Source organism: Ruditapes philippinarum, unplaced genomic scaffold, assembly GCF_026571515.1.
Source record: "Ruditapes philippinarum isolate M1 unplaced genomic scaffold, ASM2657151v2 ctg1465_1_1_1_1, whole genome shotgun sequence".
NCBI classification, from domain to species: domain Eukaryota; kingdom Metazoa; phylum Mollusca; class Bivalvia; order Venerida; family Veneridae; genus Ruditapes; species Ruditapes philippinarum.
Window position 1 is genome coordinate 84,465 of NW_026852415.1, and position 22,354 is coordinate 106,818.

At 32.1% G+C, this 22,354-nt stretch overlaps 1 protein-coding gene across 5 annotated transcripts in view; it reads right to left on the reverse strand.

The window, feature by feature from the left end:
- The window catches only part of LOC132759723 (carcinoembryonic antigen-related cell adhesion molecule 5-like), a 34,878-nt gene extending 12,866 nt beyond the window's left edge, over nucleotides 1–22,012 (reverse strand). For 3 of the 5 annotated variants that reach the window (XM_060751566.1, XM_060751574.1, XM_060751558.1), the window contains exons 1-4: nucleotides 21,835–22,012; nucleotides 11,252–11,641; nucleotides 9,350–9,706; nucleotides 8,532–8,786 (exon numbers count right to left, since the gene is read on the reverse strand). In XM_060751566.1, the coding sequence (XP_060607549.1) occupies nucleotides 8,532–8,786; nucleotides 9,350–9,706; nucleotides 11,252–11,641; nucleotides 21,835–21,892 (1,060 nt within the window). In that variant the 5' untranslated portion in view covers nucleotides 21,893–22,012. The remainder of the gene's footprint in view (nucleotides 1–8,531; nucleotides 8,787–9,349; nucleotides 9,707–11,251; nucleotides 11,642–21,834) is intronic. The other 2 variants (XM_060751550.1, XM_060751545.1) reach the window with 1 other exon arrangement.
- Nucleotides 22,013–22,354: the final 342 nt, after the last annotated feature.

The window sequence follows — 22,354 nt, forward strand, 5'->3', positions numbered from 1 at the left end:
TACTAATCCTTTGAACTACAGATTTTGTATAATGAATTCACCCTGCTTTAAATTTGGAACAGTCTATTTAAATTTTAAGGAATTTCAATATGGAAATACAAAAAGCTACCAACAGTATAGAGCCAATTGTCTGACTACACAAATGTACATGTGCATGATGACTGACAAAGCTCTATACTGGTGTCAAAGGCTTATCAGTGGCAGGGTGGCTGAGTGGTTAGTATCAAATTATCACCTTTCTAAAGGATAATTATGGGTGAAACAGAGAGACATGTAAACATGCTATGTACATGCAGATTCTCATTCTAATTATTTATATCTTGACTATCAGTCTGCTCAGCTTTAAAAATAAATTTTTAATTCTATAATTTAACCCTAAATCTGCTTTGACCAAAAAAAATCAGACTTTGCCACCAGTATAGCGCCTAAGGCCAGCCTGCACAACCATGCAGTCTTCTTCAAGGCTCTATCCTGTTAGCTAACCAACTCTTGATATTTCCAAAACTGACAGTTCCAAAAATAGAAACTAAAAGAAGTCCATTCAAGAAATTTAGCATGTAATTTATTAATTTGTTAATCTTTTCCTTCAGCCATAATCAAAAAATTTAAAGAATCATGACGAAATGTAATGCAACTTTGAAGCAGATCAATCACTAATGTTTTGTTATATTCATAAATATTAATATTGAATACTTTTTCTTCATTACATACACAAAATATCTATAATTTCTATTAAAATTCTGCCTTATCACAGTTTACGTCCTAAGCAACGTAAACTAGGACATTTTACTACTGGCCCTATAGGGTGCCTCACTACTACAATTTTATCTACACGCACGAGTACATTCAAATAGCTAGAAGACACCAGCGTCATCTCAAGTGTGTCATTATTTTGAAATAAAGCACGCCTCATCGGTAAATATTTTTGTTGTTACACACTTTACTAGGCAATTAGTACATAGAATGTATCACATTGCGAAACTGAATCTGTATACTTCTGCATACAAATTGAAAATATAATAAAATTTAAACAGCGTAAAGTTGAAATTGAAATTATTGAAATTATATTGATATAGGTAACATTTCTTGTTTTATTGATGTAAGTTTAGGTTGTCCTTAGTTTAAGGTTGTTGCACAACAGGGAAAGGACTACTTTTTAGGAAAGGACTAATTTTTATATAGAAGACTCATGCCAAATAATCAACTGTCAAAAGATGATTATGTATGAATTTAACTATTTAATTTGCAACATTTTTACATAAATGAATTGAATTTCAGAGCTTAGTCATAATTAAGTCATATTTTGTAAGTAATACAATCAGCTGCTTTTTGCAGGACATAAACAATTTTTTTTCAATAAAACGTTAAAATTATCAGCTTAATTACAATATCTCAAAACATAATATCTCTCACATAATTCTAAAGATGTAAAAAGATATTAAAAAGTAGTTTTTATTTCACAATTTTAGTAATTCAGGTAACATTAATTTTACAAAGATACCTAGGGCATTGCTTGTTTTTAGGCAACAAAGATATGTCACACAGCTTTTCACTATACAAATGGTACTTTATCATTAGGGTATAATCTACAAACAGCACACCAGCACTGCATGGGGGGTTACAGTGTATCAAAAATGGACTATCAATTCAAGTTATGACATCCCATTTATATTGATAGTAAATGTTTAATATCTGATATAAAATCAAAACTTTTAAAAAGAGAGAATTTGAAAATATCATGGTCCTTGCTTTCTGCAGACTTGTTACATAATCATCGCAAAAATTGTTGAAAAATTCTTTTCATTCAATACTTATCTTTGAGCCAGATAAAAATCATAGAGGTAGGATATTCAATCAAATTTGAGCCATGCTCTAGTAAAAGAAACATTTACATTTTGACCAGGGTAAACCCAGATCAACTAGCCAGTTATGCAGGTTCAGGTTAGGGGTCAGCTCAGTGTTTGCAAATCAGTCAATCTGGCATCATGCATCTACCATGTTACTGCTCAGGGAAGACCCTGACTGGAATATGACAGCTGCTGAGAGTATGTAGTCATCAGTAACAATGTCAGCATGCCAGGTTGTGCTGACTGGCACCACTTGACCCATAAACTGCATGAACTGAAAGTGATGAGACTTTACATCCATACAGTCTGACCAAGCTCTGCTCTATTTATAGCTCAATTTTTGTCTTTTGATATTGACATGTAACCTTTCACTTTAAATAGACTGTTTCAAATTGAAAACTGGCCAGCATTTTCAAATGGTATTATTAGGTTTAATTATAATTTCTTCTCTATCATGGACGGGAAAAAGGAGATGACTTTAATATTCATCAATATTTCAACATATTGGAACAGGAAACAATTTGTAACAAAACCTTAGAACAATAGCTAAATTACAATTAGTGTCTCTATTAAAGAAGGCATTAATGTGGTACCACATGACTGTTAACGGATGCGCAGTCTAATTAAACTGCCAATACTGCTTTTAAAACCACATAGTTTATTGCTTGAAACATCCAAGGTAAATCAATACCCTGGTTAGGAAATCAAAATAACAGAATTTAATTTACGATGCATGGCACATTGATGTCGTTATGTACTGGACAAAAAAGACAAAATTGTTCTAAAATTTATAATTAACACAATTGTGTTTTGAAAACTGAATTAAAGCAATGAAATACTGTTTGTGTATAAAGGACTTGAAATTAATTCCCAATGTGTTTTCACTTATTTGGGAAAAGGCCTTACTTAGTCTCTTGTTTTTGGGAAAAATTATCTACAAATTTGCAAATTTGGGAACCAAAAAAGCTGGTGTAAGTTAGATTTTTGGGAAAACTGCATGATTTTAGAGAAAATTTCTATTGGGAAGATGCCTTTTGTAGGATTCAGTTAAATAAAATGAAAAATCACTCAATTCTTTTATCATGTGATTCATATCTTATGAGGGCGTATAACACAAAACTTATCCTAATTTAATTGTAACTTTCTTATGCCAACAAGATTGCGCATGAAAAACAAGGGACATTTAAGCCTCGCAATGCATGTAAAATCATAAATTATGTCTAGCAAATGTTTTATAAACATAAGAATTAAACACACAGACAACATGTTCAAAAATACAAACACATGCACTAGCTAGCAACAAACAGTACAGTGACATTTAAACATAAATTATGTTGTTAACTGCATACAACTTGACATTTTGTAAAGAATCTTTATCAAGTCAAACCATACTATCTGATACCATTATCACAAAATCAGATAATTCAAAATTTATGTTTGTGCCAAAGGTTTTTTTTTAAACAAAAATGCCTCAACTTTTTTTTCATAACTTTATTAGACTGCTAAAATTCAATTCCCACATGTTGTGAATTGAAAAAAGCTGTGTCTGGATCATTTCAGAAGTATGGTAACATACAATTTTTTTTGATGTGGTTGCAGAAATGGCAAAAAAAAAACTTATTAATAAAAGATTTTCACTTTATAATTATCATTTTTTATTACCATTATTACAGTCATCATCATTATTATTATCATTATTATTATAAGGTTTATTACTATCTATTAATTTCCCCTTTGAACCCAACATAATACTTAAAGACAGTACTACAGTTGACATAATGTGTTTAAGTCTAATAGATCTGTTACATTGCAGGTTGCTTTTTTGTACGGTTTTAAGACCAATCAACACTGTAAAAATCTTATGGCGACTTTTCAGTTTTACTGGTAGAAAATGACCTCAGATATACCGCTGTGCATTATTTCAGGCACAAGGCGGCATTCAGTAGAACCACCAACCTCCGCTGTCAGCTAACTTGAGAGCTGTCTTACATGAAAGAATCCAAATGCTGTCAGCTAGCTTGAGAGCTGTCTTACATGAAAGAATCCAAATGTCCCCATCAGAAACTGAACCCTCTAAAGTCTGAGGCAAGCAGTCCCATGTCTTGAGAACTAGCTAACTTGTTTTTTTTTTTTATTTGCTCTAAATACATAAAAAAACGTGGCCTATTAACGAGCTACTTTACCAAACAATTCATTTGCATTTGATAATCATTGACTTAAGGGTAAATATTAGTATGCTCAAACTTATTTTCTTTAAGTATATTCATTTTCAAAGAAAATACCAATCTTTTATGTTATAGACCAGTTAAAAGCAGTTACTGAAAAAGCAACTGCTGTATTTTTAGTGTGTTTTCATTCAGCATGTCCTTACTAATCAGATCAACTGTCCAGCTTGTATGCAGTAACACATATAACTTATATCGTACATAAAAATGTCAGAATTGTAGTAAAAAATGACACACTTTAATTTTTAGTGTGTTTTCATTCAGTATGTCCTTACTAATCACAGCAACTGTCCAGCTTGTATGCATTAACACATATAACTTATATCGTACATAAAAATGTCAGAATTGTAGTAAACAAGAGCTGTCAGAAGGACAGCGCGCTCGACTTTTTTAGTGCTTGCCTATAAAACAAAACTTTGACAGTTAAGGGCACACAAGACTTTAACTAGGAATTTCTAAGTACAAATCAAGAAACATTTTCACAGAGTTATCTTCTCTTGCTTACAGATAGGTCTCATGATGGCACATAAGAACTCCAACTTCCAAAGTAATATCTCAAATGGTTAGGTCAACAAGTGGACAAGAATGAAAATTTTAACTGAGTTTCTAAGTCAAAAAGGGCCATAATTCAAATAAAATCCTTAACAGAATTACCTTCTCCTGCCCATGTTTGGGACCATGATGGTAAACAAGTATTCCAACTTTCAATTTAATATCTCAACCAGTTCAGTCAAAAAGTTGACTGGTACAAAAAACTTAACCAAGATTCTAAGTCGATAAAAGGCCTTAATTTTTAAAACAAATCCCTGACAGAGTTACCTTCTCTTGCGTACAGATGGGGGTAATGATGTGAAATAGCATTAAAAGTTTCAAAGCAATATCTCAAAGGGTTAAGGCAATAAGTGGATTTTACCCATATTCAATGTATTTTCTAAGTCAAAAAGGGGCATAATTCTGTCAAAAACCTTGACAGAGTTATGTCCTCTTGTCTGTTGATGAAGGTCGTGATGGTAAACAAGTATGGTCAGTTTCAAAGCAATACCTCCAATGGTTTTGAAATAAAGTGAGGTGGTACAAAAAACTTAACCAAGCTCAATACACTTTCTAAGTCAAAAAAGGGCCATAATTCTGTCAAAAACCTTGACAGAGTTATGTACTCTTGTCTGTAGATGGAGGTTATGATGGTGAACAAGTATGGTAAGTTTCAAAGCCATACTTGTAATACTTCTGAAATAAAGTGGGGTGGTACGAAAAACTTAACCAAGGTGTGACGCCAACGCTAACGCCGACGCCGACGCCGACGCCGGGGCGAGTAGGATAGCTCCCCTTTTCATAGAAAAGTCGAGCTAAAAATGACACACTTTAATGCAATTAACCATTTTGTACTACAATAAAGAACTAGCATTTTCCTACACACAAGGCAATAATTTAAAGATGCATACCAAACCCGTATACACAATATAATTGTGATAAAATTATATAGTCACACACACAGTGTTGTTGTCTATCTATTTCTTGATTTACATCCTTTAATTTCACTGTGCTGATGACTCAACATGCAATTTCTTTGTTATCTAAACAAAATTACTAGACACGAAAGTACTTGAAAACTATCTAAGGGCAATAACCTTTAGATACTAGATCTATACAAATTGTATTTTCAAACAGGCCTGACACTACACATGTATAAATATTATATCATTTCTTTACTAGACAAGAAACAAGTTTCTATTGATTTGCATGATCAGTGTGTGTAGATAAGAATTTGCAAAATAGTAATCTATTTGTTTTTTAAACAAATTAAAGCAATAATAGGTAGAAGTTGGCATGTGGGTTGGGACCTCCACAACCTTAAATGCCTGTTTGTACAGACCTTACATATTACAGTGCTCAAAGATTTAAACATAATTTATATAATGGAAACAAAATATTGCCACTGAAAATTTCTTGTCTTTATTTTTTAATGTACATTCAAGTGTATCATATTTCTGAATAAAGAAATATGTCTGTTTTGAAATTGAAAAACAATACCTCTATGTTATACAAGCATGGAATGCACCTTTAAACGTTTTTACATAAATAATAATAATATAACTATGCAATTATGCATGTAATTGAAAGTCAGGAATTATTTTTTTAAAGTTATTAAAGCAGAGTGGAAACAGTTCCAGAACCTTAACAAATTGAACATGATTTTCCCAAAAGAACAGACCGAATCGTCAATGATTAATATGCCCATTCTTTTTTTATAATAGCACAAATTTTCTACCTTTAGAACTGTTCCACGGGCCTATGATAGTTATTGTTATATAGAAAATAAGCTGATAAAACAAAAAGAAATAAAGAAAACTAAATAATGAATGAAATATATAAATGTGAAATAAGCAAAAATGTTAGCCTATATAGACATAGGTAAAGGTAAAGGGTTGGTGCATGGGAGGTTACATGGAACTACAAGATGATTGCAAAAATCTACATTATATAACCATTTTTCAATAAAAAGGTTATATGTTCAATATGGATCGAAATCCAATTACTAGACGTAAAATACAACTAACAGGGTTGCGTTGTTTCCACTAATTCAGCTAAAGCTAATTCTTCAAGTCAGTCTAGCTCGGACAGTTTTTGCATTGAACTATCAAGTTACATACTTTCTTTTACAGAACGAGGCTATACACCCCCAAATTTTCTGTTAAAACTTCTTTTAAGTTAAAGGCATGAAACCTATGCCTCATTCATTGACATTGTCATAGAAATGGATACAATATCCTTGTAATTCCATGACAATTTCCTACTTCACCTACTTCTTTTTTTTTTTTTTTTCATTCTTTGACGAGAGATGTCAAAAATTAAATGTATTGAAATATAGCAATATATCTTAAGGCTGCATATTTAGGTATAGGAGAAGAAATATTGACAAAGGAATAAAGGTCTTCAAAGCTTCAGCTTAACAATGTGTTTATCAATCGCTCTGAGAAAATTCAGGTTTGTTTAAGGTCATGAAAGTCTGTTTAATGTTTTCAGGGTCAAGCTGAAGCCATCACCTATAGAATTCTAGTATTGTAATTTTTGTTAAAGGATGAAATGTTTTATGAAGGAAATGGTTTTCAGGTGAGTGTCTCTCTGTCAGTAGGAAATAAAATCACACAGCCAGCACATGTTTACACATGAACACTGGGTCACATGACTGTCACATGATTCATCTGAGGTCACAACAAACATCTGAGAGGTCATCAGTGTTTTTGGTTTATTTTCTTTTTTATTTTTTTTATTATTTTATTTTATTTTCTAAGAACAGCCAGGCTTACCCAATTTGATTTGAAACTAGTTAAACTGCAGAAAAAACAAGTTGCAACGAAACTAGAAAAACTGCAGAAAAACAAGTTGCACCAACAGATAAATTATGAATTTGTGCAGTTATTGCGATTTTCTTTCCACCATTTTGGAAAATATATGAATTTTGTACCAGTTTACCCACCATCAGTCTCAAGAATGATGAAAACACTGTGGTCGCATATGGTATCAAGGAACTGGACAAATTTCAAATATGTATGTAGCCTCACCTAATGGTCCATGAGGCTTTACATACTGTGGTAATATTAGAGTTTTTTAACCATCAGAGTTTTTTATGACCTTTACTTGGTGAATTCTTTAACATATTTAAACAAAAGGTTTTTAACTGCAGTGATTCAAAAAAAGTGTGGAAAAAATCAGATTTAGATTAAAACCATGTGACAGTCATGTGATGTAAATAACATATAAAAGCACAAATGTGAACAAACTGATCAGTACAGTTACAGAAAAAGCAAATTTATGAAGATAGTAACATTTATCAAGATAAACAAAAAAAACTACAAGAATAATAAAAACATTAATTTAAACAGATATTACATGTGACAAACTACCGAAATAGGTAACTATTTCCAGACGAAACAGATATTTGAAACAAGATGTAACAAGAGAAAAATAATAGCCTAAAATCCTTACAGAAAGCTGCACTAGTATTTGCGCAATATAAACTTGCTTGTTACTTGCCAGATTAGTGTTTTAGTTTCGGCTGATATTATATAAAAACAATTCTAGAAGTGGTTTTCTGTGTATATAAATTCCCAGAGTTTAGTGCATAAAGGTCGTACCTCGTATGATATTAAAGAGCTCTAAGGTACAACCATTACACATAAAACCCTTTGTTTTCTACCAGGATATGATAGCAGGTTAACATCTAAAAGCCAAGTACTACTTTGTCCCACCGCTAAATCTAATTTATATATTCCGGTAATCCAGGTTTTTTTGTATACCTGTTTATTTCTCTAGCCACACAGGAAATCAGGAAATTGTGTATTGCAATGTCTGTCATAAATATTAAATTTGCTGCAAGGACAGTTGCGCATAGTTGCTTGCGCTCATTATCTGATTTGCAAAATTTTGATGCTAATTATATCATTAAAACTTTACTTACGGACATCGATATACACTGTTTCATTTGCTGTATGGTTCACTTGTTTGTATATATTGTACACTAAGCAGGTGTATGTCCCGTTGTCTCCAACTTCAAGGTTTGTGAGTGACACGCTTTGACCGTCAGTCACTGTTCCATTTGGTAGAAGCCAGGAATACGTCGGTGGTGGATTGGCATCTGCTACGCAGTTCAAGGTCAACAAATCAGTTCCTTCATCAACTGTTTTGTCAGCTATAGCAGTAACCTTTGGAGGGTCTTGAAAATAGACCAGAGAAAGATTAGCAATGTATAAAATTTAAAAGTTAAAAGCTACACTTTTTATGATCTATAATCATTGAGAACTGATTTTAAGGCTAAACATTGCTAAATTTGTACCATGGAACAGTCCAATAGCATTTTAAGGGATTTCAATATCAAAGTTCTCAAACTGAACACTCCAACATAAAATAATAGTCCTTGCCAACTTTCTAGATGTGCAGACTTTACTCAACCTAAATTGGTGGATTATGCAAATCATTGCTGCTGCCAGTACATAAAGTTCAATTATGTAATATTCTAGGTAATTGTACTTGTATCCTCTGTATCTTTTATTAAGACATGACAAGAAGCAAGGTTTTCTCCTAATAACCTTCCATCATAATAAAAACATGATTACAGCTTTACAATATTTGCCATGAAATATTATTTTTTCATTATAATGTGCAAACTTATTAATCAAAGATTAGCGATTGTGAAGAAAAATTAATTTCTGTCAAATTTAAACTCAATAAGCACAATAATTTTGTACTCTTGGAACAGTATTCTTTATAGATACTTACAATATACTTGAATATTCGTAGTCTGCGCATGACCATCTCCAAACTGGTTGTATTTATCTTGTTGCACAGTACAGCGCACTAATATGTTATTGAACGATCTGAGCATTTTCAACTGAAGTGTTGATGTTCGTTTGTAACTACATGTTCCTGGTTGATACACTGGTGCTTGCGATACTGCTTTGTCAGAGGCATTGATTGGAAATGATGTGTCGTTATTGAGGTAATAGAACCAGCCAAGATGGCCGACTGGTTCATTACCCACATCCCCACTACATTGAAATGTGACGTCATCACCCTCTTCTAAGCTTGCTGATGGTGTATGTGAAATTGTCTTATCTTTTTCAAATAATGTATTAGCTGAAAAAGCAAAAGATATTTTAAAAATCATTTTTTTTTTCACATATCAATTTAAATAAAGTGACAACTAAAATATCAGAATCAACACCAAACAAAAATCTGATCAAACATTTGTATTCACTTTCTATAAGTAAAAAATTATCGAACAAACAAACCAGAGACAATTGTTTTAGAGGTGAATAATATTGGTAAAATTCAGTTAAAAATACGTACTATGGAGTTATAGTTCTTGGAAATTGATCTACAATTATAAGTCTTAATACAAAAAACATGTGTGCGGTTTCAAGCAGATTACATCAGTGGTAAATTTGTCAGGTATACATATATTAAGATGCATACTGGTCAAAGTCTTTTCAAGGGCAATACTGTAAGAAACTAGAACTGTGTCCAAAGGACACGGATGCCCCCACTGACAACATATATATGGTATATATAGCGAAAAAATCAACAAAGGGCCATAATTCTGTTAAATTTGGTCGCAGAAAAAATTCCTTCCTTTACTACCATCTACACATTAAGGTTGTTCATCCCTGGAAGTTAAAGCAAAATCTGCCATCCGGTTTAATAGGAGTTGCGTTCACAAAATTTCTAAATGGTATATAGTGAAAAGATCAACAAAGGGCCATAATTCTGTTAAATTTGGTCGCAGCAAAAATTCCTTCCTGTACTACCATCTACACATTAAGGTTGTTCATCCCTGGAAGTTTAAGCAAAATCTGCCATCCGGTTTAAGAGGAGTTGTGTTCACAAAATTTCTATATGGTATATAGTGAAAATAATCAACAAAGGGCCATAAATCTCTTAAATTTGGTCGCAGCAAAACTTCCTTCCTTTACTACCATCTACACATTAAGGTTGTTCATCCCTGTAAGTTTAAGCAAAATCTGCCATCCGGTTTAAGAGGAGTTGCGTTCACAAAATTTCTACATAGTATATAGTGAAAAAATCAACAAAGGGCCATAATTCTGTTAAATTTGGTCGCAGCAAAAATTCCTTCCTTTACTACCATCTACACATTAAGGTTGTTCATCCCTGTAAGTTTAAGCAAAATCTGCCATCCGGTTTAAGAGGAGTTGCGTTCACAAGATTTCGGGACGTACGGACGTACCAAAATTTGATGTTTATGAGGCAAATGAGCTCATAAACACCACCTGGACCAACGTCCATAAGCAAAATAAGCTCATAAAAACAAAAAATAGCTCTTAATTTTAAATTTTATGAGTTTATGTTCTTTATTTAACTACGGAATGAAGCTCATAATAATCAAATGTTGGCTCGGACTGACGGACGGACGTCCGGCCGAAATGGAATAAAGGGCCATTTCTTTTGTTATTATCTATTGTTTAATAGAGGGCCAATGGCCCCTTACTCTATTGTTACGGAATGAACTCTATTGTTCTCTTTTGTTCTGTTTACAGTTAGATGGCCCCCTATCCCTATATGGTAGTGCGGACAGACGTACGGACGGACGGACAAGTGCAACGCTATATGCTCCCACTCTGTGGGGGCATAAAAATATCTTGGAAACTTAAGTTATATGCTTACCTCTTACAAGAACAGATACAGAACTCACAGCAGTTTTTACAGCACCATCTGTGTACAAAGCCTTACAATTGTATGTGGCTTTGTCATCACACTCTATTGTGTTGAAAACAAGAGTTGCTGTTTTACTTTCCTCTGTTGGCTTTGTTGCAACAGTCCTATCTTCCAATGCTGTATCTTGATAAGTAAAATTTAATGGACTGCTTGGATTTTGAAAAGTCAAGATAGTTTCAAAGGCTTCAGTATTAACAGTGTCTCTTTTTCTTTCTAACTCTATTGTAAACAGTTGCTCATTTCCTGTTAGTGTATATGCACACGATAGTGTAAATGGATTATCACCAAGAATAGCCTTGTCAGCACTCTTCGATGCAGTTAATGTAAAGGATGTAACATCTGAAAAACAGGAAAATGACAAATAAGCTATCTGAAAAATCAGTTTATGCAACTTCTTTCTACCTAATGTGTAAATTTTCAACATGTTAAGATCAAAACCAAATATGTCACTGAACACAGCAGGAGCTTATAGTAGGACAGTGCACTAGCAAGAGCTTGGTAAATGTAAAAATTAACAAAGAGGAAGATTTCATTCAAAAGAATACAAATAATAATATACATGACACTGCAGTTACAAATGTCAGTCTTGAATATTGACAAAAGAGTTATACCCAGGGCCTTATTTTTTTCACAATTCATGTCAGAGTTAAGGACCTTGGAAAGTGTTTGTTCAAAAGCTTGAATTAAGTTTGAAGTGAATTTTTTGAAAGATTAATGTTTCAAGCAAAACTTAAACAATTTCTTTAATTAACATCTAGCATTACTCAATCAAAATCCATTTCAGAGAAATGGGCCTTTGAAAATGACCTCAAATTTTGATCCCAGTGATTTATATTAAGTGGCAAGTGAATACCTTCTGTAATTTTAAGAACTTTAACAAAGAACTTTCCATACATGTTCAAAATCGGCTATAACTGTCAAAATCTAAGTCAGAATAGTGGGCCATGAACAGTGACCTCCAATAATGTATAATCCTGATATTAAGCTTCAAGTGAATACCTTCAGCATTTTGAAGATTGATGTTGCATTTAAAACTTACACCAAGATTTTTTTTAAGTTTAAAAAGGGCCATTATTCTATCAAAATCCATGCTTGAGTTATAGACCATCATTCTCAAGTAAGTGTATGAAGTTACAATCAAATATCATTAGGGGGCAATGGGATATGATTTGGTATGAAAAACTTTAACAAGAGTGTAACACTGAGGCCGACTCCAATGCCGACACCCAGAGTAGTAAGATTATAGATAGCCCCACTGTTCTTCAAATAGTCAAGCTAAAAAATAGGTGACCATTAATTTCAGCAGCAGATTCAGAATCATCACAACCATATGTAGGCTCTGTCTGCATAGACATGTGATTGTTATAGTTTAAGCATTCAGACGGTTAAATGATGCATTTTATTATCTAATGTGATGTGTCAAGTCACTGGGCCATATAAAATAACGCAAAAACAGTATATTAACCCTTATTCTATATATATTTTAATCAAAACCAAACCTTGAAAAATCCGTTTAAAGAAATTCAGATAATTGTATTATAAAGAGGAATAGAGCTAAGGTCAGCAAATTATAACTTTTCAATAATCTCTCAATGTCCAGTTCACAAGAGTGGAGTGAATAATTAAGTCAAATTCCATTCATACCTGAGCATAAACAATTTGCGTTTATTTACGCATTGTAACAATAGGATTATGACACCGAGACCGCCATATTTCACGGGATTATACCCCAAGGTATTGATCACATGCAGATTAGCTATATAGATTTAAAAACAATCAATCAATTGTACTATGTCAAAAGATCAAAATCAGATGACATTACATGTTTTACAGCATATCCTATTTCATATATATATATAATTTATAGTCAGTTAAAGTTCTGTCTTCCTTTGCCTCAAAGGGATTCTACCCTACTTTTAAAAAAAAATATCTGAACAAAAAATACATGCTCTTGGTCTGTGGATCACAAATTCCCATCCCAGAAAAAAAACTATTAAAAATTAATTATCAGGAAAATAAACGAGGCGTGTAAATGATAAAGAGCTTCCCTAATGAACCATTTAATATCTATGTCAATAAAAAACCATGTATATATTGTTATATTTATGGCAAATTATTGGATGAATCTCACAATGCAGTCAACTGCTCGGGAAGGCTAGAATTAACTTTATTTAGAGCATTCAAATCTTAAAAACCCATCCTCAATTTGTACAGTTAGCTTGCCATTGGAACCATTAACTATTAAATATCCAAAGTACAAGCCTCCTTAATATCACTACTGACTCTTTGAAAATTAAATGGGAAACAAAGATCAACTGTAACATTCAATAAAACTCATTTAAAAATTAGGACTTTTATTATTCATGTCATTTCAGAAAAGTATTAAAATAATTCAATAATTATGGGACATGTTCTCTAAACTTTCTCATGTTGGAAAAAATACAAAAAATACAGACTTAAAAAAAGAATAAAGTTTCATATATTTGATATATACAATCATTATAAAATCCGCCCTTATCAAAAATCATAAATGAATTTTTAATGATTCACCATTTTCTTTACAATAATGTTCTCAAAAGTGTTGAATTATGCATACAGCACTTCCTATACATACAACAACACAATAAAAGAAATTATAAACCAAATGGAAATCTTCTTTTACAAATATAAAAGGCTTAAAATTGTTTATAATGCATATCATACCGATAGGATGGTATGGTTCAATTGATCATATTTGAGGTTATTGGACCAAATTCAATTGCCAAACAATACAAGAAACACCAAAACGCTTGAACTGCAGTGTGCATAATTGGTGTAGGCAATTTTCAAAGATAATTCAAACCTAGCTAAAGAAAAGGAGTACTCTTTTTCTTTGGACAATACATATAACAATTACCTAAATATAAAAAGCGCAAGGAATTTAAACCATGTAAATTACCCAAAAGTACCATAATCACTAAAATACCAAGTTATTTCAGCTGGCCCACATAAAAAAATAAAGGCCTCGAGAATTATAACAACTTGAGCATGTACTATGTGAGAGGGGTAATTGATAAATAAAGACATTTATCATTGGCAAATAATCTCCGCAAGATAAACCCATTACAACCTGAAATACAGAATGGATTTAGAGCTTTATACGAAATATAAACACTTCTTAATTGCAATGCAAACAAAACAGATTGTGACCATAGCTATATGTGTCCATTTACATGAATGTGTTAAAAAGAAAATGTAGATGGTATATTGAATAATTTATTTCACCAACCTGAGAAAAAATTATGAGAAAACACAATTAAAGCTATTGCTTTTTGAATACATTTTTCTTTTACCCCATTTTAAGTCACACCTCCGCTGTTTAACCTTTACCATGCTAAAATATCTTTCAATCTGGACAAATACAAATACATTCATCATTATTAGGGAAAATTTGAAAATATGTACTGACTGAATAGCAAACAGGGCAGACCATGTGCCAGCTGGTCTTGCATTAGTCACATGACACTATGATGGCAGGGACGGCAAAATCAAATGTCCATATTGCCCAGGTTGCCCCATAGCCTGTGCGGACAAGTGGAAGTTTTCTGGAATTTACTATAAAAATATCATACACACTTGTTAAGAAATGCTTCAGACTATAGACAAAGTCGGTCAAAATCAGATTTTGCCAACCCTGCATGGGTAAGAAGGCAAAGAGTTGAGCATTGAGTTAAAAAGCCTACTTTTTGGGGTAGGCTGTACTGGTGGGAAGGCTGAACTGGTGTGGAAGTATGCTGGAGTAGGCTGTACATTGATGACAAAGGCTTATAATTAGTGCCACAAGCTTAAAGAGTTAATTTTATCTCTGCTTAATAATTTAGAAATCCAGACTTTGATTATCCCAGAATATCAATAATAGCCGAAAGTCAAAATTGTCACCTAAGTGCAGCAACGGATTAACTCCTATTGAAAATAGGAAATAATCCATTACTGCACTTAGGTGACAATATAAATGAATATCATGTTGATCATATTGATTTTATCTAAAACATAAACTTAAGAAACCATACTTTCTTTAATCAGTTTTTTCCAGATAACCTATCTAAATAACCTATCTGAATTATTTTATTTCTTTTTACTTTAAGTTTCATATGACAGATAAACAAAATACAAAGATTTTGAAGAGCAAGTGGCCCATTGAACCTTACAGTAGTACCCCACACGGCTCATCAAAAACAACCCTTGCATAGACAAGATACAGACATAATTGAATTTACCAGAAAAAAAAACTCCACAAATCTTAACAGTTAGTTATTATGGCCACTGTAGTGTCATTTCAAAACTATGTCAATTCCCTGTTATTGATGAAGATTGCCCCATTTGTCATCCAACACCTCAAGCTGGGAGTGGTCCCAAACACATTACAGTCCTATCCAATTACTTACAATACACATTTTTAAATTAGTGACAATGACCTTGTCACAATACATGGATGGGTAAAAAAAAAATTTCTCTTCAAATTAACAATTGAGATTCTAAAATGTTTACAAAAGATAACAAAACATCGGTTTTAACATTAGCATAAAACAGTGAAGTGAAACTGCCAAGTTAAGACACTCTTGCAATTATAATTCAATGTTAACTTGTTAAGTTTGTTTTTTTAATCACTTAAAGTCCTGTTTTAAAAGTTGTAAATTTGTTTTCTGATAACATGATATGTAAAGATATATGTAGCAGTCTCACATTAATTTTGTTAGAAAGTAAATAAATCTTTTACACTAAACTTAAAACCAACAAGTGCAATAAAATCTGACTTTGAACAATAGCAATGGCAACTTTAGCTAAAACTTGAAATAACGCAACAATTGTACATAATATAATTATGATAAAAGCCGGAAGAATATGATTTTAAAGACAGTTGTTACTTTTAATGAAAGCTACTTGCTGTTTCAGGCACTGTAGCCACTTTTTGTTTAGACTGTAGTTTAAGCCCCTGGCATGTCACCAGGCATGCCCTTAAACAGGTTTTGAAGCTATGCACTAACCTAGTCTCATTTCAAATACAATACTTTATAGATTGTTTTGTTCATAAAGTAACTGATAGGCAATCTGCTCCAGTATAAATACTTAATATCAAGTGTAGACAAATAACATTTCTCGTTTAATATAGCATTTATGACATTTGTCCAACGTAAAATACTCGACACGAGCACTATTTAAAAATTGAAAATGGGCACTTAAAACCCTCTTTAAAACTTGTATATTTTCTGACATGGCCAGCCATAAATATTACTATCAAGCGCTCCTCTTGCCCTGAGGGTAAATAGTGAAGTTGATATGTCAAATTTTGTAAATGATGGAGCTCAACCTAATTTCATTGACAAGAATGGATGTGCAAATGTACACAAATTAACAAGTTTTTAAGGAAGTCTCTTTAAACCAGGAAGGGAGTATGTTATTGTACATTTATCTGTACACTTTCCAGGAACTAAAATACTATACAAACAGCTTTCATTCAAAGATCAAAAGAAAAAACACATGTCATTACTGAATTATACTTCAATGAAAATGACAAATTTCAAAGTTACTGAGATAATTATCATTTTATCAGCACATGCACACATATATATTTCTCTTTATGTGGCAGTGCGGCTGAGAGGTTAATGCATCTAAATTAGGGAAGTAATCAAAATATTGCTGGCTGCATGGGTTGAACTTTGTCAGGGGCAGGCTTTTGTTTCCTTGAGCAAGAACCTTGATACATGTAGTATTGTGGTTGGTTCCAGGAAAACATTCGAATGCATGCCTAAGATTAAAGCTTCCGACACAATGAATCAACAACAAAAATTATTCTTAATACAGAATTAATTAAAGGAGATAGTTATAACCTTATCATTTAATACAATGAATCATCATTAATATGTTGCCTTATAATATTACAAAATAAAGCAATTTTACAAACGGATCAAGGCTTTCTCTTGTTTCATGAATATAAATCCAAATAAAATATACTATATTTTAATTAAAATATTCAAATTGTTTAATCTAAGAGTCACACACCTCTTTTTGCAATTAAAAAAACAATCTAAGTTAATTGGATTGGCTATAGATAAAATACAAATATTTACATATCTTTAGACAACCCAGTAATTATATCAGACTCAGAACATGAGGTTTTTCAAGATGTCTTATTAGGTTCAGCATGTTAATTGGGTTAATGTATATTTCTCACTTTTAAAACTTGTAGAACTTCTATTGTCAATTTGAGCTGATTATCCTATTAAAATAATTATTCCAACGCACAAACAAACTTGCTCATGCTTGCGGTAACATGGCCAAGTGGTTAACATGTGGGACTAGAAATTTAAGGATAACTGGACGCATGGGTTCAAACCCCATCATGGGTTAAACACTATTTCATTCCAGGAATGATCATAAGCTAATTTTGTTTTAAACACAACTGAACTAAAACAATTTTGTATTAACTAAACAAAATAGCCTGTTTTTTTTTTCTTTTCTTTAAATACATCTTACATTATAACTATTATAGCCTTTGCCACAAGTACAGGGCCATGCCAGCCTGTGGCCTGCCGCCAGACTGTGTATCGTTGATAGCTGAATTTTAGTATCTTGATTATGAAATCCTTTTACTTTCAAATGGACTGTTACAATTTCAAGGTAGGCCAACTTTTATTGACATGTACTACAAAAATTCAGCAAGATAAGGGTACTTTATATAGTTTTCCCTAGTGTTCAAAGAGACTAACTTCCTAGGCCAACTGCTTAAAGTTTAGAACGTTCAGCTGCAAATCAAAAAAAAATTTAACAAACTTTAGGAGCCAGTGTTTACATAAAATGATAAGTTATCATATATATATGCACACAAAGTGTATTTTAAGACCTCCTGTGAAACAAAGTAAAATCTGGTTGTAAATAATCACAATTTGAAGGCTATAATTTTGCAGGTGTTAAATCATTAGGGAGAGCATGTCAAACTAATGATACACAATGCACCTGGGCACCAGTTGATTAAAGAGCGACACACTTTTTCTTTTACTATCTTATATATCTACTGTCAACTTATGAAAAATGAAAGGCTGTTTATATCATTATGTTTGAAGGAAATCGATATAAACCCTGCAAAGTGCAGGCCTGTTTATTCACCAGTAATTAATTATGGACGTCATCAATGCATTTATTAATAATATAAACACATTGACAGCATGTACAATAGCCATTGACATTTCTATCTAAACACTTTGACAAAGTGCAGGCTTTCAATATGATCGGGATGATAAATTGCATGGAACATGGTCTAATAGGCATGGAGAGCTCTGTTTATTTACATTTATATAAACCGCTACCAGTGTATATCTACCCCGCCATTATATAGCGCTTTTTTTTCAAGTTAAATAGTCTCGTTTTATACAAATAACGACCCTGAATGCAGTCAACTTAAACATTAATCTACTGCTTTACAAATTCAATCTAAAACCTGAATTTAATAGTACTATAAAATACACAATGATTGGCTGTTTTCAAAACAGATTCAGGTGGTTTAAAGCCCCATAATAATCTTCCAATACAATATAGCACTGTCATAACTCAATGAACTTGACACCAAGTAACCTACAATCTAGCAATGGACCTCCGAATCTGTGACTGTGCTTTCCATACAGGGCTTCCATTAGGTTTCAAAATTTGGAAGTCAGATACTGCAAATTGTTTGGTTTAAACATATTCATTTAAACAAGCTCTTGCAACTTAATATTAATCACTTTCGAGCCTGCTTCCTCATCAGTACTGGTGTCAAATGAAGAAACATGGTCGTGACCCAAATAGGGCTCGAACCCATGATCTCTGGGTTGAGAGGCAGACACCTTAACCACTAGGCCACCGCTCCCATTGGGAGTCATATTATATAGGTAAAGAAGGAAAAGCATTTTATTTTGGAAGTCACAAGCCAAAATCAGGGAGTAAATGGCTCCCAAACTTCCACTAATGGATGCCCTGTTTCCAAAGATGCATCAAATCTCTAAATTATAAATATGAAACATGCCTTTTTATTAATTTGAACTGTATATAGTATACACATTTTATGTAATATAAATGACTGTCAAAAGGTAATATTGAAGGCAATAAACACATTATGACTGGCCTCTGAGTTTATTACGAAAACTATTTTAGCATAAATGCATGTTTTGACAAAAACCTCTATACATGACATTTAAACCATTCATGCTGCAGCTGATTATGTAAACAAACTCTTTGTTGATAATATCTCATTTGCCAGCATTTAAACTATTTCTAATCCTTTAAAAACACATTTTTATTCCAACAAAGTCAGAAAGCTAGTATGAATACATAGATTAAAACCAATATTGACTTCAAACAATAAAAACAACTACTATTAAAAAAGAATTTTTGATAAAGTTGTATTATTTAAAACTATAAAAACAAATTGAGTTTGTATGTAAATTTTGTCACAATGATCTTTTAGGTTGTTTTTTTTTCCAGCAGCATGCAAGATAATCTGGCTGCTTTAGTTTTAAGAGCCAAAACAAAAAGAATTAGATGAAAGAAACTTCAAATTAATTGTTTAATTTTCTACATGTATGATCCAAAGCAAGCAACTTTGTTTGCTTATAGGAGAGCTTTTGAATAAATATGATCGTATGCTTTGTAATGTATAATGATACATGGGATAAAAACTTTTTATTTTTTCATTTGTTGACCAGAAAATGACCAAAAGAAAAAAGAAAATGTAGACTATAAATAATATGGATCTGATATTCTACTAATTCCATAAAAGACATCTTAATCAGTGTATAAAATGTTTAATTTTCTAATATATGGCTTTTAAGCGAATACTTTTTGAAAAGCTTTTACTGATGGTCAATGGACAAAGAACACATCTGGAGAGCAATAAAACAAATAGTAATTGCATTTAATCCTGATCTACAACTAAGCCTGGGTAATGTCTTTGGAACCAGAAATCAGTTTGCTTGCTTTCCATGCAAAGTTCAGATAATGTCAGCTCAGCATCTGGTTTGTATTTGTTTATATTTGAGAAACTCTGGGAAAAGGAAGGGTTTTAGACACTTTCCCTACTTATAATGACAATAATATAAACATTTCCAACAGGTGGCCTGAAATTTATTCCAACTTATACAGGGATACTCTGACATCTCATGATATGAAACTTTATTTATCATGAAGAAAAGTGAAAATTTTGAAAATATTGAAGATTTTCCCATAGATTAAAAGCTTTAATAGTACAACCCTTGCTATATTTTCCTTGTAAAATGTTACTTTATTGCTTTCTATTTGGTCATTTTATTTCCTTCCATTCAGTTTAGACCGAAATTTTAAAGCAGCATGCCTCTCGATGAGCCAATTAAAGTATGTCAATAAAATCAAACTTTAGAAAAATGTACTTATAATTTTTAAAAAGTAAAAAGATTCAAGATGCAAGTAATAATTTACATGTTTTGTGTGATTAATGACTAATTTTTCAGTTTTTATAACAATATTTCTACTGTTTTACTAACGCACACTGCAGTAAGAGTTTATTTTGCATATATATAGTAACTTCTTTATGGTAATTTACATGGCTTTCAAGTGCCATTGATATAAATGCTTCCTTTTGGTTTCTTCACAATATTATGCAATACGTTTTCAAAATTTTCAAGAAAATAGCATGAATCTGGAGTCTAAATGCTGCTTTAATTACGGCAACAAATTATGAATTTTATAATTATAATGATTAATGTACACTGAGTTCTAATAGTTGAATGCATAAAGAGTGCTCTGATTCTTTTTAATGTTTATAAAATTTAATAATTGATATTAAAAAAAAATTGGAGTTAACTCAAATATAGCTCAATCCTATATGCAAAGATATGTTAATTGATATCAAGTGAGTTTTTAACTATCAATTAAGTATAAACTAAAAAACATGTTGGGTATCATAATTTTAAACTTAAGTGAGTTTTTAACTATTAATTAAGTATATAAACGAAATCACATTAGTTGTCATAATTTTAAACTTAAAAATAACATTTCTTTGTTATAAAAAAATAAGTTGGTATAAGTTTGTATAACAAACATTATTGTCAGACTATAAATTATTTCCAGATACATAAACACAGAAAAAAATCAAGCCTCAAGGTAAATATTTATCAAGAACCTTATCTTAATATCCACTTTACAATACATGTTAGTTTTGTCTACCCCATACCAGACAATAATTATCGCTGGAGCTCTGATTACCCCGGGCCTCAAGGCAATTTATATATATAATAACGGTAAAAACATATACAACTTAAAATACTGCTGTAAACTTAAATGTTTCAGCTAAAATCTATGTTCTTAATACAGATTTTAGACATAATTTCAACAAAACTTTGTTATAATATTCAAATTAACGTGACCGGATGACACACCTATATTCACTACTTTCAAATAGAACTGTCAACTTCAAAAAGTGTGTCACCAATAAAATAGTAAAGGTGTTCATAAGGTAAATTTATTAGATATATTCAACAACTTACCTTTAAATATAATTAAAACCGAAAATAAAATTGAATAAATTAATGGTAAAGAATCCATTTTGAATGCTGTAGAAAGTACGAAATCCTTTTTGAGTCACGGAATATAAACGAATTTCTCCTATCTCACATCCGCCATGACTCAAATCTATCCTACAATGCTTTGCGACGAAGTGCGGTTGATTGTTTACCTGTGTAATTGGGGCGCCCACGGGGCAAACGGAAAAGCGCGTATTTTTACACACACAAAAGTCATGCGAGTTAACGGCTAATCAAATAGATTTTAGAAGTATTATTTATAGGTTTTCGCATGAGTTGATCGCTTTATAACATTTTCTTGGACACGTTCATTACATGACATATTCCAGGCTTTAAATAAAGTTTAAAGTCCGTGGACATATGAATATACGCATTTACCATGTCTACATGATTCAGAGTCAACTCGTCCTCTGGTCAACTCGTCCTCTGGTCAACTCGTCACCTTTTTGGTCAACTCGTCCCCTGGATAACTCGTCCTCTAGTC